Here is a 23342-nt window from a genome sequence, read left to right as displayed (position 1 = left end):
GCAGCCATCTTGGAATGCATTTTCTCACACACAAAATATGTCAACATGTGTTAAACGTGGCGACCTCGAGCTGAAGATCACACCTGGTTAACACGGAGACCAGCGCCGCTAACTAACCCCCTGACACACACACACACACACACACACAAACACACGCACACTCTTCTACTTCTATCTTTGTGAGGTCCCTCATTGGAACAGTGAATTCCATAGTAAGGTTATAATAGTTTTGGATTTTTCATTAGTTTTAGTTTTAATTTAGTTGTGATTTTTTGTTTTCAAATCCAGTTAGTTTCGTTAGTTTTTAGAGTGAGTTTGCTAGTTTTAGTTTAGTATTTATTTTTTGGACATGCTTTAGTTTTAGTTTAGTTTTTATTAATTTTAGTGTTATTTAGTTTAGCTTATTTAGTTTTTTGTAATGGGGTATTTGTTGGGTGGGAGATTAAAAGAGGTCACAGTAAATGTTTCCTTTACTTATCCATCTTCATTATGTATGAAAAAAGTTGACAAAGACGAAAACGAAGGACATTTTCACTATAATTTTAGTTAGTTTTGTAACCACACAATACAGTTTCAGTTAATTATCATTATCATGTAACCTTTAACCCTTAAAACAAAGTCTGAAATCTCAAAAAAGCCTTTAAAGAAGTGAGGACCGGCCGAAATGTCCACACTTTGCAAAAATGTCCTCACTCTGTTGGTTAAAAACGTGTTCCGGTCCTCACTATGTAGGAAGTACAAGAACACACACACACACACACACACACAACACACAACACACAACACACCTCCCTGTCATCAGCCGGGGGTCACAGGGCTGCCGGCCCCGCCCCCACAGGTGTGCTGCGGCCCGGTCCCCGCTCAGGCCGTCTGTCAGCGCGCTGCCGCAACCCGGCCGCCGCAGGAATTCAACAGCAAACAGCGGTTCATGTGTCAATCATCTTTATTCATAGCACAGATTAAAGAGATACATTCGGTAAGAAGCACCGCTGCACTTAATGTGCCAGTTTAACCACATGATCATGATTGGATTCATATAAAAAACAAACAAACATTGGAATATAAAAGAAAACGATAAGACGGAATGTGAAACTGTTGACCTTTTTGGCTTTTAAACCGTAAAATAACAGGAGAAATCACTCTCAAAATCCTTCTATTCCAACGTTGTTACCACAGATATTGGACCACAATATATCAAGTCAAATACATATAAAATATGAACAGAATAAATAAAAGAAATGTGCCGTAACTTGCAAAAGTTTCATACACAGCTGCTGTATTATCCCACTGAGAGTGTTGAGAGAGGGCTGTTTGTGGGGATAAAAAAGGGGAGATTTTCAGAATAACATTGCAATATTTTGAGAAAAAGAAGTTGGAATGTCGTGAAAATAAAATTTTTGGAAAAAATAAATAAATAAAGGCTTCAAGTGGTAATACAAATATCTACAAGACGTTAAATATCAAGGAAAATTGTGATTTTTGAAAAATAACACCAGCAAAAAGTTCATAAAAACTCAAAACTTCATAAAAAGAAGTTTTTGTGCTGCAGGGTTTGCAAGTATAATCCAAAACATAATTTTATACTTCACAAATATTCACAAATTAACACATTTATGATTTTTGAAGCTTAAATGAAGTCAACAGGAGTAAAAAGATAATATGAGGCTATAAACAATTAGAAAATCTTGCTAACCACAGATTTCAGACAGCTAACCAAAATCTCATCAAAAACCCAATAAATTCAATATAAAACGGAACCAGACGTGCATTTCCAGTTTTTAAGACTCATTCCTGCAGCACTCCGGTCACATTTTTGCCAAAGATTGATACCACTGATATATTTTTCTGTTGATTATGAAGCTACAGCTGCAATAGAGGTAACTTAACTTAGTACAAACACTTGAAAAATGAGGAAACGGCTCACTTGCTTTTCCAAAAAAGTAGCAAATTCAAGAATTCACAGCCAAGAAATAACCCTTTATAACCCTTCGTCAAACCCAAATGTGTCATTTTCACACGTTGGATTGTGCACAGATAAAACTAAAAATGAATAATGTGCCAATCAGTGAGATTTAGAGGTGCAAGTGGGTAAATTGTGCTACCTTTGAACAGAGCCAGGCTAACGGTTTCCCCGCGTTTCCAGTCTTTATGCTAAGCTAAGCTAAACTAAGCTAAGCTAAGCTAAGCTAAACTAAGCTAAGCTAACCAACTCCTTTCCATAGACAGAAGAGTGATAAAAAGCTTCTCAATTCTTGGAGAGAAAGCAAAAACTCCAAAAAAACTATTTCTTTAAGAGACAAATACATGAGACTAACACTGGAATATACGGTTATTCTAGGAACATTTAGTATAATTTCTTCCTAAAATATAATATAATTTGTCTCATGAAAATCTGACTTTATTCTTGTTAACTTTTCTCTCAAATATGAACTTTTTCCTCATTACGTTTACATCTTTTTCTCAAAATATTCCAACATTATTCTTAAAATCTCAGTTTTTTCCCCCAATACTCCGTCATATACAACAAATACAGAAATCATGCAGGAACATAGTGTAACCTGGTCCTTTAAACCACGACATGAAGCCGTTTCCTGCCCACATACATGTACATTTTTTTCATAAAAGCCGCCTGTTGCAAAGAGCTGAAACCTTTCCTTTGAACACGTTTGGTCCGTGTTGCTGCCAAAAAAATCTTGTGCATGTTTTTTATAAAATAAGACCATTAAGTGTCTTTTAAGCTTAAAATAAGCAGCCAGAAGGAGAACGCGCCTGGATGACTATAATTACACCTTAATTAAAAAGGTGGATTTGAAGTGATTATATTTGAGCTCTTATATAGACGCTTTATTCACTTGCTCCTCTTTGGAATATGATACACGGTAAATGATAAAGCAGCATCATTTCCAAAAGTCCCCAGTGAGGAGAGAAGACAGATTTATATCAGTTTCTCCTTAATAATCTCCACACACACACACACACACACACGCTCAGTTGTGGTTACTCTGATGTCCTCTTGAGGCAGCGAGGTGAGAAGATAAACAGATGCTAATCCTCCATAAATGCTATTTGATTTTTCATGCATGCATAGAGGAGGGTAGCTAAGGCTGTAGTGTTCTCATTGGCAGGTTAAACAACCTTTAATTGTGCCTCTGCTCAGGAGGAAGCTGATATTTAGAGCTCTGAGGAGAATCGGGTGTGAGGTTTGTGTGTGTGCTCCTGTTGAGGCCCTGCAGAGTGTGACTGCTGTGTGTGGACGGGCTGCATCACCTGGCTCTAGACCACCACCCAGCTGGGTCTCAGCGGCCCTCCGGAGTACTGCATGTGAGGCACCGCTGGTCCTTCCTCCTCCTCCTCTTCCTCGCCCTCTGAAGCCTCGTCTGTGTCCGTCTCCACCGTCAGCAGGACCTGAGAGACACGAGAAGATGACAGAAGCTCAGAATCACAAGATAAAAGTCCAGTAAAACAGTTACCGGGTGGAATCTGGAAAAGCTGGGAAATATGTCAGTTCTGCATTCCCAGCCTAAAGGGGAAAATCTATCTGCAGCCTGGAAGCAGCTCAGATCCAAATCCCAGAGGAGCAAAAATTCCACAACTATATAACATTTATGGCATTATAAACCTCCATATGTTGCTTTATGTTCTGGTTTGACATGTGGAAAAGCTGCTATAAAAACCTTTGAAGAGAGGTACAGATGCAGATATTGGGATAAAGACAGCGTGCTCTACTGTCTCACTGTATGAGACAGCTCTTCACTGTGGAGTTTGCATGTTCTCCCCGTGGGTTCTTACCGGGTACTCCGGTCCAAAAACATGCACTTAAGTTTAATTGGTTACTCTAAATTCAGGGTTCGTACACTTTTCAGTGGTCAATTTCAAGCACTTTCAAGGTCCATTTTCAAGCTTTTCCAGTACCTTTCAACGGCTGTAAATGGCGTTTTAGATGAGTACTTTGATACTAAAAGGGGTAATTTCACTTAACCATACCACTAGCAATGGTATTACACTTTGCTAATCTCATAAAACATACTGGTATGGGAATCTAGGGGCTAGGAGCAAGAGTAAGCTCACAAAAATCATCAAGCGGCAGCTGGTGGAACTAAACACGACCCAAACTAGGAGGAAAGACCCACAAACAGGCTACTTCAGGAGCCCTCACATCCACTAGGAATTAGAAAAACTCCCTTCAGTAAGAAGATACAGGGTAGAGCAACAAGAAACATCTCAGAAACAAGAAGACGCAGGCGGAGCGCTCTTCATTTCAGATTATAGGATATAGGATATTCACTTTATATAGTTTTCTCCATTGAAAATGTGGTTATCTATAGTCAGATTGTAAGAGAAATATAGTAAGAATTTCAAGCATTTACAAGCACTTAATCCAAAATCCTTGAAATTCAACATTAAAATTCAAGCATTTTCAAGGAGGAAGCACTCTTATGAACCCTGTAAATTGCCCGTAGGAGTGAATGAGAGCGTGATTGTCTGTCTCTATGTCTCAGCCCTGCGATAGTCTGGCAACCTGTCCAGGGTGGACCCCACCTCTACGACCCGAGTGCGGATAAGCGGTTAAAAATAATGAATGAATGAATGGTATCGACTAAGATTTTTTTCGTAGATAAGTTGTTTTTTAATGCTTTTTTCATGCTAAATTACCAATTTCTAACCATTTTGAAGAATGCTTTGTGGAGAAATTCCGTCTCACAGATTTGTCAAACAAAATGTTTTATCTATTAGTCGACAAAATCCTACGAGTGTTAGTCAACTAAGAATGTCTTTAGTGAAGAATAACAAGATATAAAAGCTGGCGGGAGCCACAACAGCAGCATTGTGACGTCATGGCGACCACCGCCCCCAGAGAGAGCTCGTCCCAGTCAAAGCCTCTCTATCTGTCGTCCTCCTCCACTTCACTACGCTTTCCATAACATCAGCGCGTGGAAACGACTCCTCAATGTCACTTTTATTCCCGGGATGAAGGCCTGATTTATGGCTGCCTGGCAGAGGACCAGGGAGAGGAAAGAGGAGGGGTAAACTCTGTCATCCCTGAGAACACCAGGGTCACACACCCCGACACACAGTTACCACCAAGTCTGTCACGAACATCTCTCCTAAGAGAGAGAGAGAGAGAGGGAGAGACCTCTGTGCTGTGTGGAGGAGGAGGCAGATATTAAAGTGTTTCCCAGAACACAACAAGACGCTGTTAGAGCTCCCAGATAAACCAGAACTCAACAAAAACTCACAGGAGACAATTAAAATGTCTGGACATGTTGTATGTTATCACTCTGCATCTCTTTCCCTTTGGTTCTGTGCCGTCTACAGCAGGGGTCTCAAACTCAAAATACCTGGCTGCTGGAGGCAGTATCAAAATGACCAAAAAAAAAGACACAAAATTACAGAAAAAAAACTAAATTACTTTGAAAAGACACAAAATGACAAAAAAAAAAGGACACAAAATGACTTAAAAAGCACTAAATTACTTAAAAAATAAACAGAATTACCAAAAAAGACAGAAAATTATATCTAAAAAAAGACACAAATTACAAGAAAACCCCACAGAATTACCCAAAAAAGACACAAAATGACAGAGAAAAACTAAATTACTTAAAAAAGACACAAAATGACAAAAAAAAGACACAAAATGACTTAAAAAGCACTAAATTACTTAAAAAATACACAGAATTACCAAAAAAGACACAAAATTATATTTTAAAAAAAGACACAAAATGACACAAAAGAGACACAAAAAAAGACACAAAATTATTTAAAAAAAGACACAAATTACAAAAACCCCCACAGAATTACCCAAAAAATACACAACATTTAAAAAAGACACAAAAATATTAAAAAAGACACACAATTATTTAAAAAAAAGACACAAAATTATTAGAAAAGACACAAAATGAGCAAAAAAAGTAATTAAAGGGACCTTCCACACACAACACGATAGAGTGCCATTCATATAAAATTCACATTACACACATTGTGTGTGGAAGGTCCCTTTAATTACTTTTTTTTGGTCATTTTGTGTCTTTTCTAATAATTTTGTGTCTTTTTTTTTATAATTGTGTGTCTTTTTTAATATTTTTGTGTCTTTTTTAAATGTTGTGTCTTTTTTGTGTCATTCTGATACTGCCTCCAGCGGCCCCCAGAACAAGATACATTCTGTTTTTATGTGTCATTATGTCACATTTTAACTCTCACGGTGGGATGAAACCTCCGGAGAAAACCAGAATCCACAAACACAACAGCACCAAGGGAGGACAGGGTGACTCAGTGTTTCTTGGACTGAAGTCATCTGGGTTTGTCCTCATTAGAGCAAGTGTAGAGAGAGAAAATGTGTATGCTGTGTGTGTGTGTGTGTGTGTGTGTGTGTGTGTGTGTGTGTGTGTGTGTGTGTGTGTGTGCTCATCCCACCAAAAGAACAGGTGCGGTTGACACCCAGCGTGACAACTACATGAACGCCCATTTTCACACATTAAAGTCTGAGAGCAAAAATATTAAACTGTCACATTCTTGCTTTGTGAACCAGCTTTGGCACACCGTTTATTTTCTAACATCAAAAATAACCCTTTTAAAGCCAGTGAGGCACTTTTGAAACGGATTGGTTGATCTATTCAGTCATTGACTTATTTTTTAGGGTATTTAAACTGTTTAATTGAAGCTTTTAGTCATATTAACAGACCTCCTGATTCATGTTTCCATCCTCTATTTAAATTCCAGTACTGGAATTTAAATAGAGGATGGAAAATATTAAATATTTGAGACATAAGAAACTTTGAGACATAAGAAACTTTGACTCAGAGTTTAGTTTGGATGTGATCCTGTTTGCATCAGTTCCCAATAACAGATCTAATGAACCTGAACGGAGATGATCTCTAGAACGAAGCAGCTGCTTTAATTACGTAAGCTGCTAAAAAACAATGAGAACCAGAGTCACTTTGAACTCACTCATTAAAGGGATAGTTTGGCGTTTTAATGGTTAGTTCAGATTCAACAAAATCGCACAATAACACAAACAAACAAACAAACAAACAAACATATGGAGGCAGCGTTCGACCAGCAACTCCTGAGCTCTGTGATCTTAAATTACTGTTTTTTTCGATGGAGTCTGGTTACTTACACATACAATCATGGAAAAAAAATATTAGGCCGCCGTTATTTTCTTCATTTTCTTGTCAATTTTAATGCCTGGTACAACTAAAGGTACATTTGTTTGGACAAATATAATGATAACAACAAAAATAGCTCATAAGAGTTTAATTTAAGAGCTGATATCTAGACATTTAACATGGTTTTATTGATAATAACCAAAATCAGTGGTCTAAAAAAAATTCCATGACTTTTTGTCTTTTTTAAAAATGTTGTGTCTTTTCTGGTAATTCTGTGTCTTTTTTTGGTCATTTTGTTTCTTTTTTTGTAATTTTGTGTCTTTTTTAAGTAATACAGTTTTTTTCTTTCATTTTGTGTCTTTTTGTCATTTTGTGTATTTTTGGGTCATTTTGTGTCTTTTTAAGTAATTTAGTTATTTTTCTGTCATTTTGTGTCTTTTTTTAGTCATTTTGTGTCTCTTTTTGGTCATTTTGATACTGCCTCCAGTGGACCCCAGGTAATTTGAATTTGAGACCCCTGCTTTAAGAATTTTTCTCACCCGTGACTCCTCGCTGTTGCCCCAGGGCATCGAGTCGGCCTTCTTCACCGAGCTGTCGCAGGAGTCATCCAGGCTCTTCATCGTCTTGTACTTCCTCATCATCAGGCTGTCCACCACCCAGAACATGATGGACTGCAGCCAGACACAGGACAGACAGGACAGGAGTTACTGAAGCTCCCATCTTCTTTAAAAAACCTTATAAATATAAGGTGATGAGGTAACTTACGTTGACTATGAAGGGCACGATGAGCATGACCAGCACCAGCTCCAGCTGAGGGTCCTCTATGTAGCTCAGCAGCACCTCCTGCAACTGGAGCAGGAGAGAGGAACCTTTAGCATCAGGTCCAACACAAAGCTTAAATCATCTAACTCAGGGATGGGCAACTGGAGGCCCGGGGGCCACATACGGCCGGCACCCTCACTTGAAGTGGCCCTCAGTACAACTACATGCATTTGAGCATGAAATCTTAAAAGTGCAGTGAAAAAATGCACAAAATTACTTCTTGCAATTAATGTTGGTCTGCTGTTCTTACACTGAAAAAAATTAGTTATTTTTTATCTGCTTCAAACCTTTTGTATTCCTATTTATACTGTTAAACATGCATTTGAGGATGAAATTTGTTAAGTTACTGCACTGTAAACATATTTAAAATTGCAGTTTCTTCATATCTGGTTAAGTGCACGGTCCTATATGTGGCCCTGTGGTAGTGTCGATGAAAAACTGTGGCCCCCTGCAGCATTTAAGTTGCCCATCCCTGATCTAACTATACAATAATCTGCTATTTGAATTTGATACAGAACACTTTTTTTACTCTTTGGTTCAATTAAGAGCTCTTTAATACCGACATTTTTAAAAAAACTTTAAAAAACACTGAATTTTTCTAATTTTATGGCGCCGTTTGGTTTAAAAAAGTATTAATAAATATCTGGGACAAACAAAACAGACATATTTGTAATCAGTATTTAATGTGGAGAGTTTCATTCAGGTTCCATTTGATCTTGCTTTGGGAAATATCTGTTAACTGTCCAATACACAGCATAACTAAACTTTATTCTTTACAACCCATTGTGTTAAAATAAAGTGGGAAACTGGTCAAATATGGTATTTCTCTTGCATTCTTTGGTTCTAATTTGACATGAATTGTGTTTTATTGTCGTTTTAATGGCTAATTCAACATCTGGTAGAGGGAGAAATGTTTAAAATTCTTCTTTAGGCACATTTACATTTAGTGATGCTGACCAATGTGTTTTGTCTGCGAGAATTATTATAAATAAAATAAATAAATATAAATATATGCTTTGTGTAAAGCATGAAGGGCATTTTATTTGACTGTGTTTCTACTATTAATAATGCTAATATTTATAATCAGAGTTCATTAAAGAGTGCAGAGACAATCTTTAAACAAAGGAAGTAGTCTTCAAACAACACTTTACAAAATAAAGCTCTGATCTGGATATAAATAAATAAGAAATAAACAAAAAAATCTGCCTTTTTACTCCTTAGAAGGGCATCTGTTGCTATGGAAAACGATCATTTGAATAAACAAATATGATCCCTGATGTCGTGCAAACAAACGTCCTGTCAGATACATTAACTCTGTGTTTGCATTAGAATCAAAAAGAAAGTTGTCCACTTGTTTATTCTCTCTCTAGTCGTGACGGCTTTCATCTCTTAATGCTGCCAGAAGATCTCAAAGGAATAAACCATCAAAGCCAAAATAGAAATCAGAGACGATGGTTTAAATTGGCTGATTTTTTTCATGTAGTCTGGTTGACCTGGGAGAGATCAGATGGGTTGTGATGATGAAAGTGGAGTTTATTCTCATATTCTAACATTTATTCCCATGTTCTCGGCAGATAGTGTACAGCAGCTATTCTCAACCTTGGGGGTCGCGAGATGATTTCTGGGGGTCGCCAAATCATTTGGAAGTCAGCTCTGTCTCCACTGTGTTAAAGTGTTCATGTGTTAATGTGTTTTAGTCTTTTTGGGCATTTTGTGTCTTTTTTGGTCATTTTGTGTCTTTTTTTGATCATTTTGTGGTCAATTTGTGTCTTTTTTGGTCATTTTGTGTCTTTTTTTTGTCATTTTGTGGTCATTTTTTGGTCATTTTGTGTCTTTTTTGGTCATTTTGTGTCTTCTTTGGTCATTTTGTGTCTTTTTTTTGGTCAATTTGTATGTTTTTGTGGTCATTTTTTGTTCAATTTGATTCTTTTTTGGGTAATTTTGTGTCTTTTCTGACAAATCCCAAAGTAGCAAGTTATTACTTTCCAAGGAGTCTCTGGCTTGAAGCTGACTGTTACACACTCAGGAGGTCAGAATGGACCTTTAAACTTATAGCAAAGGACTTGGATTAAAAGTAACAATAAAAAAATATATATATATTATATTATATTATATTATATATATATATAATATTAGTGAGCGGGGGTCGATGACAACATGCATGTCAAATTGGGGGTCGCCACTCAAATAGGTTGAGAACTACTGGTATACAGGATGAAAGACGTAAGATACTGTCACAGGAGGCCATCTCTCCCACAGGACCTGAAAGCAGCACAAGAAGCTGCACACTGTTCTTACTTTGGACCATCCGGGGACCAGCAGCACCAGGCTGATCACTCCTTTCTCCAGCACCATGATGAGCAGGTAGATGCCACACTGACCGAGCCACGCTGCTGCCTGGGGAGGGTCGCCTGGACGACAAGAGGTTAATAAACATCAGGAAAGGGATTATCACATGTAAAAACCTCATTATGGAAGACTTCAACCAAAGCCAGGCACTTTTTGTGCAGGTTATGTTGTGAAATTAGGTATTTTGGCCAAAAATTTAAATGTTTAAAAAGTCAGTTGTTGTCAGTGTTTCTTTTTTTAAATGTCTTTTGATTTAATTTATTTTAAAGAAAATAAAAAAACATATTATTTGTATATTTTAAATAAATAAATAATTATTATTATTATCATTATTTTAGATTTTATTTATTTTGATTTATTATGGTGAAAACACATTTATTATAATTACATTTTATTATATTAATTATTTAATTTATTTTTCTATATTTAAAAAGACAGATATGTATTATTATTATTGTTATTATTATTATTATTATTACATTTTATTATATTATTTATTTTGGTCAATCATATTTTTTTTTACTTCACTTTATTTATTTTGCTGAAATAATTGTTTAATTGCATTATTTAAATTGTAGCACTGGAATTATTATTATTTTATTTCATTGTATATATTTTTGATGAAAACAACAACATATTTATTATTTTATTATTTACTTTAGCCCACCTGAATTATTTTTGATTACATTTTATTAATTCTGATGTTAACTAAAAAACACATATCATCTGCTTTTATTATACTATTTATCTGAAATGTGTTCTTATTATTTTACTTCATTTATTATTTATTATTATTTTTATTATTTATTCATTTATCTAGATGCAGGAGCATAAATTGAATGAAGGCTGCTTTAATTGTTTTTGAGCTACGGTTGACTTGCAAAGAAATAACGCTAACTAAATAACAGTAGCTTTAATAATAATTCCATTTGAAAAAAACTTCTGACAACTACTTTGAACCACGATGCCCAAGAATGCACTTTAATAATCTACTTTAATACAAGAAAAACTTAGAGAGTAACTATTATGCATCTTGTGCAGGATATAAAACTAAACCTTTCAAAAGGTGTGTTACACAGGTGTCTCAGGCCTCCAGACACAAAGGAAGACAAGTCTGTCATTAAAACAGGAGACAGGAAGAAGGGAGGAGAAGACACAAAGACAGGCTGAGAGAGGAAAAAGGGGAAATGGAGGGTTGAAACAAGAAAGCAAAGAAACACAGAAACCAGTGATCAAATATTAGACCTGACCCTGATCACAAAGACAAGTGAGATGGAGACGTAATCTGACAGCTTTGCAAAGTTGTTTTAGTGAAATTTTCCATCACACGAGGAAAGAACGCAGAAGAAAAAAACAACTGTAGAGTGAGTGAGTGAGTGTAATAATGGGCGAGGAGTTAATCCCCATCTGAAGCCACTGGGAATGTTTTCCAGACGGGGCTGCAGCTGGAGATGCTGGCTCTCCTCCCGTCCACACAAAGTGGATCTCCAGCGCCCTCCGGTGGCTGAAACCAGAGCTGCAGCTTACAGTCATTTTCCTTTAACATCCTTGAATACAACTCTTCAGAAAGGTTATAGTAGTTTTGGATTTTTCATTAGTTTTAGTTTTGTTGTGAATTTTTGTTTCCAAATACAGTTAGTTTTAATGAGTTTTTAGAGTGAGTTTGCTTGTTTTTATTTAGTTTTCATTTGTTGAAAATGCTTAGTTAGGGCCCGAGCAGGCAACGACCTGCCCAAAGAATATTGATAATTGATAACCCAAAGAATACTCAAGTTATTAAATAACAACTTCCTGCAGGTGGTGCTATTTTAAACACAAAACACAAAGTGTTGCATATCTCCACATTGGTGTGTGTGAATGACATGAAACTCAGGTTACTACTTCCCCATGAGCCCCTGAGGCTCGCTGCAAAATTTTGGGTGATGACCACTAGGTGGCGCTCTTTAAATTGAAGTATTTTATATCTCCACATCGGTTGGTCGGATTAACACCAAACTTGGTATACTTATTGTCAATACCCTCCTGAGGATAACCCTTGAAGGTTTTATTGATCGGCCCCTAGGTGGCGCTCTGGCGGCAGTTTAATTTAATAAGTGCCACTGTGCCCAGACCATAAGACTTAAGGCAATGAAATTCATAGGGGTGGTATAGACTGGTCCCTGTAATTTTAGTTTATTTTTTATTAGTCTTAGTGTTTAGTGTTTTTTTGTAATGGGGTATTTGTTGGGTGCGAGATTCAAAGAGGTCACAATAAATGTTGCTTTCCTTTCCTTTGCCTGATCCATCTTAGCCCCAATAAGGTTATTAACTCTTACAGTTCCGGGTGTTTTTTTGGTTCAAGTGAAGTGCTGAACTTTCTATAACGATAGACTGCTGCAGAAATGTCTAACGCTACACATAAGCCCCTTTCATAGTGCGTTCCTGTAAATGTCCTGCTATATTGCCGGAAAGATCTGTACCGGCTTTTCACCTTAGGGCCTTCATAGCGATCCTGCCAAGGCGTCATAATCTGCCCTTTCATAGTGCAGTCTGGCGTCGCGGAACGAGGTGGGAGGAGACGATTGTGATGTGCAACAGAGCAGCAGCAGTGCAGCGCTGTAACACAATGCTAATAGGCTAACAGTTAGCTCTGTAGCAGTACAGTGTGTATGTGCTGCAGCAGGATGTGATCAGTTAGCGACCTCTGTTTGTTTACAACAAGCACTGGACACTGTGCACAGTTATCGATGCCGGTTTGTTTACAATAAGCATGGGACACGGTGCACAGTTAGCGATGGTGGAGCTAAATGAATACATTTAATATCAACCAAAAAGGATTATGCAGTGGTGCCCCCATATGTATTATGCAGCTACTGCTGGATTTTCAGCGCTGCAGAAAAAAAAAAAGTGATTTGTAATATCATGGCTGAATTGAAGACTTTCAAATGTACACAGTGAAAGTACATCCAAAGTTTACCCTTTAATACAGAGTGGGCAAGCGCACTTCGTATTACCATAATAACTGAACTATTTATGCTATCGGAAAAACTTCAACGGTTTCTGAAAGCTGAGAAGTTGCTCTTTAAGGCCAATATGGTGCCGTTAGGGTCATTTCAATCGCACCTCTCCTGGAAACCCACAAAGCAGGAATACACACACTCAGCGGTGGAGTAATAGATTATGTATGAAAAAACTCGACAAAGACGAAAACAAAGGACAGTTTCACTATAATTTTAGTGAGTTTTGCAACCACACAATACAGTTTCAGTTAGTTATTGTTTTTTTAAAAACTTTTAAAAAATTCTAGTTTTCGTTATTTCGTTAGTTTTCATTAACTATAATAACCTTGCTCCTCAGGTTTTAGAAATAAGAATTAAATGGAAACTGACCATATTCTCCAAACATGAGCAGCGTCCACTGCTTGTGCTCCACCAGTCTGGACACCAGCTTCACAGCCAGCCAGATGACCAGCATCCCCAACGTGGCGTCCAGCAGGAAGTTCATCAGATAGCTTTGGTGAAATAGGAAAAAAAAATCTCATACTCAGTCCCTGAGAGTGGAACCTCAACTTAGTCTTGATTTGTTTATGCTGATGTGTAACTCACAGCGAGCATGGGTCCTCTTTGGTGAGCGTGGACAGGAAGACGTTGGCAAAGTGGATGAAAAGAGCCCCGATGGCCTGCTTGGATGTGTCAAAAAACCTGGAAAAGATAGAATGGACCATTTCACTTCTTTACTCTGTTGTGCTGCATGTCTTAAAATGTCTTCTAAACATTTTAAAGGTCTTTTCTGATTTCTTTAAGTGGGCTTGTATGATGTTCTTAGCCATAGTCAGTGTATTACATACAGTAGGTAGGTGGTCGTATTTAGCCTCCATAAAAAAAAGGCCTTACTAAATATAAATATAGAGTGTATGGTGCACTTTGAATATTTTCACAGCTTTACCCTGCCGTCTGACAGCCCGGTTTAAGTTTACATGGGTGAAACAGAAAACATTCTATGGTATCTGTAGGAGCCAAAATATGTATTTTTGCCTATGTTGTTTATTTTGTTAGGCTGCACACGTTTGTTTGGTGTATGTATGTCCCTTCCAGTGATGAGACAGGGGTGTGGTTTCACTTTAGTTACCTGCTCAGTTGTATGGCGGGAGGTAGAACAAAGAGGGTGAGTGTAGGCTCACATATTTTTCTGTTGACTGTCTCTGGACCGTCACTTTGAATGCTCTTTTGCATCAACTTTTTCTTTTACAGTTGTTTTATTTTTTTTTCTCATATAACAACTGCTTGTCAGTTTTTTTTTGTTTGTCATCTGAACTTCATGGATTTGCTGGAAGTATTATTAGAAACGCGTTGCGGTAAAGACGGATAGCAGTCACTATAGTATCTTCAAAGCCACCAGACTCCATTGAAAAAAAACAGTGATTTAACCTTTTAAGAAGATAAGAATTGCTGGTCTTCTGCTGCCCTGCTGCACTTTGTTGAACCTGTATTTACTATTTAAAATGCCAAAGTTGCAGAAAAACACAAAAAAAACCTAACCGATTAAGGCAGCACTAGAGCAGAAACTCCCATGTTCTGTGAGATAAAAATACTAAAAAAAAATACACAAAATTACTCAAAAAGAAGACACAAAATGACCAAAAAAGACACAAAAAAATACACAATATGACCCAAAGACACAAAATTACAGAAAAAACTAAATTACTTAAAAAAGAAACAAAATTACCAAAAAAGACACAAAATTACCAAAAAAATACACAATATGACCCAAAAAAAGACACAATATGACCCAAAAAGACACAAAATTACAAAAAAAACTAAATTACTTAAAAAAGAAACAAAATTACCAAAAAAAGACACAAAATTACCACAAAAAAAGACACAAAATTACCAAAAAAAAGTAATTAAAGGGACCTTCCACACACAACACGATAAAGTGCCATTCATATAAAACTCAAATTAAACTTTCATATCAAGGTGGGGGCCACAAAATATCATCACGAGGGCCACAATTGGCCCACGGGCCGCGAGTTTGAGACCCATGGACTAGAGCATAGAATGGATACATCAGCTCCAGTTTCCTGTTGGAGTGGGCTATCTGACAGCAAAGTAAAGCAGGGAAATATTTTAAATTAAGCATTAACCCTAAACTGATCTTTTATGTAGGTCAAACACTGACTATGGATAAGTATCTCATATTACACCACCTTAAAAAACCCAAACTATCCCTTTAATGTCAAGAAACCCCAAAGATGATAATCACAGACTAAACAGCAGATTAATAATGTGGGAGAAAGTTTACATGTTGGCTCATTTCACCAAACCCTGAGAAAAGTCAGGGTTTAATCAACATTTTCTTCACTTTAACAGAATTTACTCATCCATGCGAGTGTAACTAATGTCAGATATAGGACACGATATGGTAGAAGGACAGAAAACAAGGGACATGTTCTGACCAGATCCTCCACGGTCGTCTGATCCCTGCAGGCTCCCGGAACCTCTTCACTGCAGAGAAAAAGAAAGAAGAAAGTCAATGAGGTGATCAATAATGTTCCCTGTTTATTCTGAAAGAGTATCCTGCATGCCACACAGTTTCTCTGCAGTTTGTTTCTCATCTCTCTACAGATGAAGCACAGACGTTAACATATCTTCATTTTTTTCATGCTTCAAAACATCTTTTCCCGGTGAACAGACGCCCACTGTTCCTCTATCTCGCCATCTAACCAGCTCACAGAATGTGACTCGGCATGTGAAAACAGGAGCGAGGCTTCCTGCAGATGTGTTTTACATCTGTAAACTCTTTATAGCTGAGAGTTTTTACTGCACTGTATAATTATTCATACAATTCTAGACTCCTTCCTGCATTTTTAAAACATTTTGAAGCCATTTAAAGTGACTTTAATTGGATAGCTAAAAAAAAAGATTCAAAATCACATTTTATGTTGGACTAAAGGACTAAAAAAGACACAAAATGGCTAAAAAAAGACACAAAAAGACCAAAAGACATAAAATGACTAAAAAAGACACAAAAAAAGACACAAAATGATCAAAAAAGACACAAAATGACCAAAAGAAGACACAAAATAACAAAACAAAAAAAAGACATCAACAGACACAAAATGACCAAAAAAACCATAGAGTTAATCATCAGTGAATCATTAAAGTAATTAATCAAGATCGACATTTGCTGCTTTTCTCTGTTTTAAATCATTATAAACTGAATATCTTTGGGTTCTGTCCTGATGTTGTAACAGCACGTTATATGAAGATATCTCTGTGGGCTGTAGGAAGTTATGGTAGGCTTTTTCTACTCATTTCAAGGTATTTTTTTTAAGGCTAGACAATAAATCTACTAAATTTTGAGAATAACCAACAGATTTGATAATGAAATAAGTTTTGGCTGCAGCCCTTCATTGCTTTTATGTCTAGTTTATTCTAAACGTGATTTTAAGAGGTTGTTAGGATGTTAAACACACAAAAAAAGGCATTAAGTTTATCTAAAGAATGGGTCTCAAACTCGCAGCCCGCGGGCCAATTGCGGCCCTCGTGACGATATTTTGTGGCCCTCACCTTGATATGAAAGTTTAATGTGAGTTTTATATGAATGGCACTTTACCGTGTTGTGTGTGGAAGGTCCCTTTAATTACTTTTTAAAAATAATTTTGTGTCTTTTTAAAAAACATTTTTTAGTAATTTTGTGTCTTTTTGTGTCTTTTTTAAATATTTTTGTCTTTTTTGGTAATTCTGTGATTATTTTTGGGTCATTTTGTGTCTTTGAGTAATTTAGCATTTTTTCAGTCATTTTGTGTCGTTTTTATGTAATTTTGTGTCTTTTTTTGTCATTTTGTGACTTTTTTTTGGTCATTATGTGTCTTTTTTAAGTCATGTAGTTTTTTTCTGTCATTTTGTGTCTTCTTAAGTAATTCTGTGTCTTTTTTTGGTCATTTAGATACTGCCTCCAGCGGTCCCCAGGTAATTTGAGTTTGAGACCCCTGGTCTAAAGTGTGTCACAATTCTCTAAAAATTAGCCTGGAAAACCAGCTATTGCACAAACCAAACATAAGAGTCTGTTTCCCAACTGAAAAGTCTAAAAATCAGTCGGCTAACGCACATTTCTCCTCCCAAAATTGCTCAAATTTGCTTTCAAACATAAAGCTTTGTATGAAAAAGCTGGCAGCAATACTGTCAGGAATAATGAGGAGTCACTGGGAGGAAACTGACAGAAATAGCTTTGAGGAAGAGCTCTCTAAACAAAGATCAGTTAAGGGGATGCTTGGTGCAGGCGCAGCTGTGACTTGGCATACGGCCACTGTGATCATAGCTGAAGGGCTCTTAATGCTCTGCTGCACACGATAATGTGGAATAAATATTAACAGATGCATGTGCTTTGACCAAGAGCGACACTTGCGAGGTTGTTGAGAACAGGAAAGAGGGAAGAAAGAGAGAGGAGGAGGAGGGAGGAGGAGGTGGAGGTATCGATTTCTCTACTAATAAGTAACTAAGTGGAGGTTAGAGCTCATTGATCTCATGGCCTGGCCTATTTCTGCAACACTTCTCGGCTCCGAGGCTTCAACTGCTGTGAACTCGGCTGCTTACATCAGCTGATGAAATCACCATGAGAGCACTGACCTTTTAAAACCACACTCTAATTATTAGATCATATGCCGACACACTCCTGAAATAAGTACGTACTCCACACAATGCACAGGCGTTTGCAATTATGTCCTTTCCACGCTGCACTATAGCATATAAGTGGCCATGAAGTCACTCCATAGAAAAGGTTAATTGGCTTTTTTCAGCTCTGAATTCAGGCACCAAAACATGTAATTAAAACGTGTGAAGCAACCGATATATTTTTGTATAAACTGAAAGCCAAGAAACGTGCTAGTGGCATGAAATAATTGAAAAGAACCCAAACTTCAGCTTTTTTTTCTTCAGTTATTTGACATATGAGGTTGAATTCCCTTTTAGTAATTTGGCAGAAAAACAAAAAAAAGGGCTACAAACTCTAATTTCCACTTTTGTATCATTATTCTTTGAGTCTATGTTAAAACATTTCTCTTTTTGTGTGCCTATGATTGCACTCTAACATTTGCACTTTTCCTCCACTTTGTTAGTCTGTATTTTCTCTATGTACTTTGTATTTTATATTTCTTATTTCTTAATTATATAACACTACATTTAATTCATATTTTATACTTTATTTGAATCATATTTTAGTAACGGATGTTCCTTCTGATTTTACTTATGTAAAACACAAAATTGAACTTGTACAAAATGTGCTATAGCATATAAGTGGCCATGAAGTCACTCCATAGAAAAGGTTAATTGGCTTTTTTCAGCTCTGAATTCAGGCACCAAAACATGTAATTAAAACGTATTAAGCAACCGATATATTTTTGTATAAACTGAAAGCCAAGAAACCTGCTAGTGGCATGAAATAATTGAAAAGAAGCCAAACTTCAGCCTCAGTGTGATGCAGGAAATTGTTATTTGACATATGAGGTTGACTTCCCTCATAGTAATTTGGCAGAAAAACAAGAAAATTGGCTACAAACTAACTAACTAATTTCCACTTTTGTATCATTATTCTTTGAGTCTATGTTAAAACATTTCTCTTTTCATGTGCCTATGATTGCACTCTAACATTTGCACTTTTCCTCCACTTTGTTAGTCTATATTTTCTCTATGTACTTTGTATTTTATATTTCTTATCTAACCCTTATCTAACCCTACATTTAATTAGTATTTTATACTTTCTTTTAATCATATTTTATAAACGGATGTTCCTTCTGCTTTTACTTATGTAAAATTTAATTTAATTTAATTCAAACGTGTGAAGCAACCAGTATATTTTTGTATAAACTGAAAGCCAAGAAACGTGCTAGTGGCATGAAATAATTGAAAAGACACAAACTACAGCCTCAGTGTAATGCAGGAAATTGATATTTGACATATGAGGTTGGATTTGAGTGCTCGTGCATCAAAAAGAAAGCATAAGTGGTTCCTAAATGGCTTTAAGTGTTCCTTCTTGACTCACTTCCAGTCCCACCTTTCAGCTGCTGCTTCTGCAGAATTATTAAATATTCGCCCGCGGTGGCAAAAGTGCTAAGATGCCCGACATTCTCTGAGTCAGCTGCTGCAGAATCACAAGTTATTTAGCAGTCAATGACCATTGTTCTGTGTTAATCCACACTCTGGCTGGAAAGGAACATCTTGTTTTGCTGTTAAGGCAGACAAACAAAAACACTGTGAAAGTGGCTGAAACGCTGATATATTTAACTTAAAACTGCCTTTACTGTGAGAACTAGTACAAGGCTGCTTCACCATTAAAAACAGACAGAAAGACAGATATTAACTTCAAAGTTCATGTTCCTTTAAATCAATCATGACATACAATCATGGAAAAATGATTAGACCACCCTTGTTTTCTATAATTTGTTGTTCATATTAACGCCTTATACAACTAAAGGTACATCTGTTTGGACAGATATTATGATAAGAACAAAAACAACTCATAAGAGTTTAATTTAAGAGCTGATATTTAGCCTATTTCCATGTTTTTCTTCGTAATAACCAAAATCATTATCAAGAAAACCATGAAAAATGTGTAGATATCAGCTCTTAAATTAAACTCACATGACCTAGTTTTGTTCTTATCATCATATTTGTACCTTTAGTTCTACCAGGTATCAAAATGAACAAGAAACTGAAGAAAGCAAGGGTGGTCTAATCATTTTTACCTGACTATGTTCCTTGTACATGAGTCAGTGATGTGTTTTCTGAATATTAAATCCCACTTAAATATTAGGAGATTTATCATTATAATGTTGGCTGCAAGTGTTTTGGTTATTAACAAGCAACAAAAACAAAGCCCTGGATCCAAAACTTGGAGTCAGACCATGACGACACTTCCCTTAAAAACATGCCAATTTGTGACGCTGCTTCGCCTATAGACACAGTCCTGTTTGGATGGTATGTCGTGTTATCTATGATTTCTTTAGGCTTTAACTGCAAATTCGGCGTATAGTTGTGCCACAAACCGCGCGTAATTTTATTAAAATATGTACTATACACAGATCGCTACCACTCATAGCACGCGTCTATTTTGAGTACGTGGAAGATGATTTTAGCCATAGAAACTAGGAGAAGAGCTGGATTTCTTCATAATGTGTTATGTTTACAACATTAAATTAATGCCGAAATGGAAAGAGAACACGTATACGCTATTTAATGTTTTCAAAGTGTTCAAATTGAGGGTGGGGTCTTATCAATAAGCAAGTTATTGTTAAATTTACACATTTTTCAATGAGATTCGGTGCAACGCGAATGAGGCTCTGCGAAAACAAACGTCAACAAAACGCCACGTGGACTCATGAAGCCTTTTAAAAGGAAGTTTTTGCACTTAATGTTTCGTGTATCCAGATGATAACAACAAAGACTGACATTTAACCCTATAAAGCCTGAACCGTGAAATAACTGCCAGAAAATTCTAAATTTTCAAAACTGGAGTGTTTGTTGAACCGGCTAACATTTTTTTTTTAAATTCAATATAAATTTTCATATATGAATTTAATTTGGATCATATTTGATATATCAGGTCTTTTTGTGCAATTTGTTGCTCACAATTTGCTTTTCTTGAACTAACAATCACATAAAACCTAATATTTTCAACCAAATAAAACTTTGACTTTCCTTTTAACATTTTCCTCAAACATACAAAATATTTTTTTTTCCATATAAAACAACATCATACATCTGCTGATATGAAGTTTTCACGCAGCAATGACAGGTCCACCAGTGGAACCAGCAAATCATCTTTTTTACATCTGGTATTTTTGTGAAATTTGTTGCCAGTGGTGGAATGTAACTAAGTACATTTACTCAAGTACTGTACTTAAGTACAGTTTTTAGGTATTTGTACTTTACTTGAGTATTTCCATTTTATGTAACTTTTTACTTCTACTCCACTACATTTTTAGGCAAATATTGTACTTTTTACTCTAGGATTTAGCTGCCAGCTTTAGTTACTTTTCAGGTCGAGATTTAACATAATATATATGATCAATGTAAAGTGATTAGACGTTTTCTTAATTAAATATTTTAACAGTATATTAAGTAATTAAGTGAGCCCAATCTTTACAAAATTAAAACACTGCATACTTTAAATCACCAATACAAATAATGTAATAATATATTTAGAATATACAAAACAATCATAGTGGGTCCATTCTGCATAACCCGAGTACTTTTACTTTTCATACTTTAAGTAGATTTTGATGCTGATACTTTTCTACTTTTACTTCAGTAAGATTTGGATGCAGAACTTTTACTTGTAGTGGAGTAATTTCACAGTGTGGTATTAGTACTTTTACTTAAGTAAGGGATCTGAATACTTTTTCCACCACTGTTTGTTGCTCAGTTTTCTTTTAATCATCAATTCATGTATTCATCAGGTTTTTCAGGGAAAAAAATATCACACTGATGATTTAGAGGTCTCAAAAACTTATGTATCAAATATGATACACTTGGCTTTATAGGGTTAAGTAAAAAAAATAAGGATGTAAAGATACTCACACATGAGCGTGCTGAAGGCGACCACAGCCAGGAGTCCCTGGATCAGGACGCCGAACCGGTCGGTCAGAGCTCCGTTATCGCAGCCGTGCGGGTTCGCCTTGTTGATGTCGCTCATGTTTGTCACTTCAAAAACCCCATTTTGCAGAAACCTTTTCACCAGGAAGACCCCGCTGTAGCCGTACATGTCCATGTTGACACGGTGATCAGAACAACACGCAGACAAAAGGAGCCCTGCTCCTCCCCCGGTGGGCTCAGAAGAGCTTAACCTTTCCGTTACTCCAGAAAAACAAACCGACAGATTTTAATCTAATTTCGGCTCTCGGTTGAAGTGTTCCTTCCGGGTTCCCAGAGGCTGATGCTACATCCCATGATACAGGAACAGACAACAGAATCGATTATCTGACTCACATCCATCCATGTTTATGTCAACGAAAACAACCGTCAAACCGCTGGCTTTAAGGGAAAGTCTAGCTTCCGGTTAAAACGGTATTTCAAAATAAAAGTCCCCCCTTAATAGCTTGGCAGAAAAACAAGAAAATGGGCTACAAACTCTGACTAGAAAATTTACTCTGGGGAAATTCTGAAAGGGCCACGGGGGCTACTGCCGGTGTGTGTGCACTATGATGAGATTCTTCAGAGATTTCAAACAATTAATACTAGTAATGTTAGATACTATTTTATATACAAGGAGCACACCTACAACAAGCATTCCTTTTCAACTATTTATTTAAACAGCAACCTATGCCCTTTAACCTCAAAATGTGTGTGTGTGTGTGAGTAATGAAAATCGCATAAAGTTACCTGTGTGTGTGTGTGTGTGTGTGTGTGTATTTAAAATCACATAAAGTTTCCTGTGTGTGTGTGTGTGTGTGTGTGTGTGTGTGTGTGCGTGCGTGTATCTGTACTGTAATCACATCAAAGATCAAAGGCAATCAGATCAGAGTGTGTCAAAAGTCCCGGAACAGTGATACCAGCCAGAGGTGGACAGACTGGAATTTCTGGCCTCGAACAGAAAGCATTTTTGGCAAAACCATAATACCTATCATTGATCTGACTTCACTTTGAGCGTCCTGAGTTCTTCCTGAACATCTACATATGTTTTTTGTGAAGAAAAAGGAAGAAATAGCTTTGTTAGAGCGATCTAAACAAACTGTTACATCTCCCTTTTTCAGAAATCGTCCTGCGTTTTTAATATGGGAGCCAATGAGGCTGTTGGTGCGTGTTGGTGGTGCATCTGTGCGTCCTACGCCCAAACTATAACTCTGACAGCTTTACCAGAGGATTGTGAGTGAGAAGACAAATTTTCCTACGTTTCTATGTATAAATTATTTCTGTAGAGTGGAATTTGCAGCCTGGAGCGCAGTTTTCAAATTTATTTTTTGACAATTTTTTCTCTCCCTCTACACTCTGGCGATGATGTCACACACTGTGACACGAACATTCCTTGCAATACACACCCATTATAATCTCAGAATTTCTCCAAAAATTATCATGGTCATTGAAGGGGGAT

The 23342-nt window shown here is 36.7% G+C and overlaps 1 protein-coding gene across 1 annotated transcript; it reads right to left on the bottom strand.

Annotated features, from left to right (window-relative positions):
- Positions 1-925: 925 nt before the first annotated feature.
- Positions 926-22366, bottom strand: tmem110l (transmembrane protein 110, like). Its single transcript, XM_059326179.1, has 8 exons — positions 21833-22366; positions 15712-15760; positions 13862-13957; positions 13646-13767; positions 10227-10339; positions 7872-7955; positions 7646-7777; positions 926-3405 (listed from the first exon to the last, which is right to left on the bottom strand). Exons 1-8 carry the CDS (start codon positions 22020-22022, stop codon positions 3274-3276), a joined length of 918 nt encoding a protein of 305 aa, XP_059182162.1. The 5' UTR covers positions 22023-22366; the 3' UTR covers positions 926-3273.
- Positions 22367-23342: the final 976 nt, after the last annotated feature.

The sequence above is a fragment of the Centropristis striata genome, chromosome 22 (assembly GCF_030273125.1).
Source record: "Centropristis striata isolate RG_2023a ecotype Rhode Island chromosome 22, C.striata_1.0, whole genome shotgun sequence".
Taxonomy (NCBI): domain Eukaryota; kingdom Metazoa; phylum Chordata; class Actinopteri; order Perciformes; family Serranidae; genus Centropristis; species Centropristis striata.
The sequence above is the reverse complement of the archived record's forward strand: the minus strand, read 5'-3'. Positions and strand labels throughout refer to the sequence as shown.

Coding starts and splice junctions, on each gene's coding strand:
- tmem110l (XM_059326179.1), bottom strand. CDS start 22,022: ATGGACATGTACGGCTACAGCGGGGTCTTCCTGGTGAAAAGGTTTCTG. Junction 15,761..21,832: donor CGCCTTCAGCACGCTCATGT/GTGAGTATCTTT, acceptor TTTTCTCTGCAG/TGAAGAGGTTCCGGGAGCCT. Junction 10,340..13,645: donor GCTCATGTTTGGAGAATATG/GTCAGTTTCCAT, acceptor CTTGTCGTCCAG/GCGACCCTCCCCAGGCAGCA.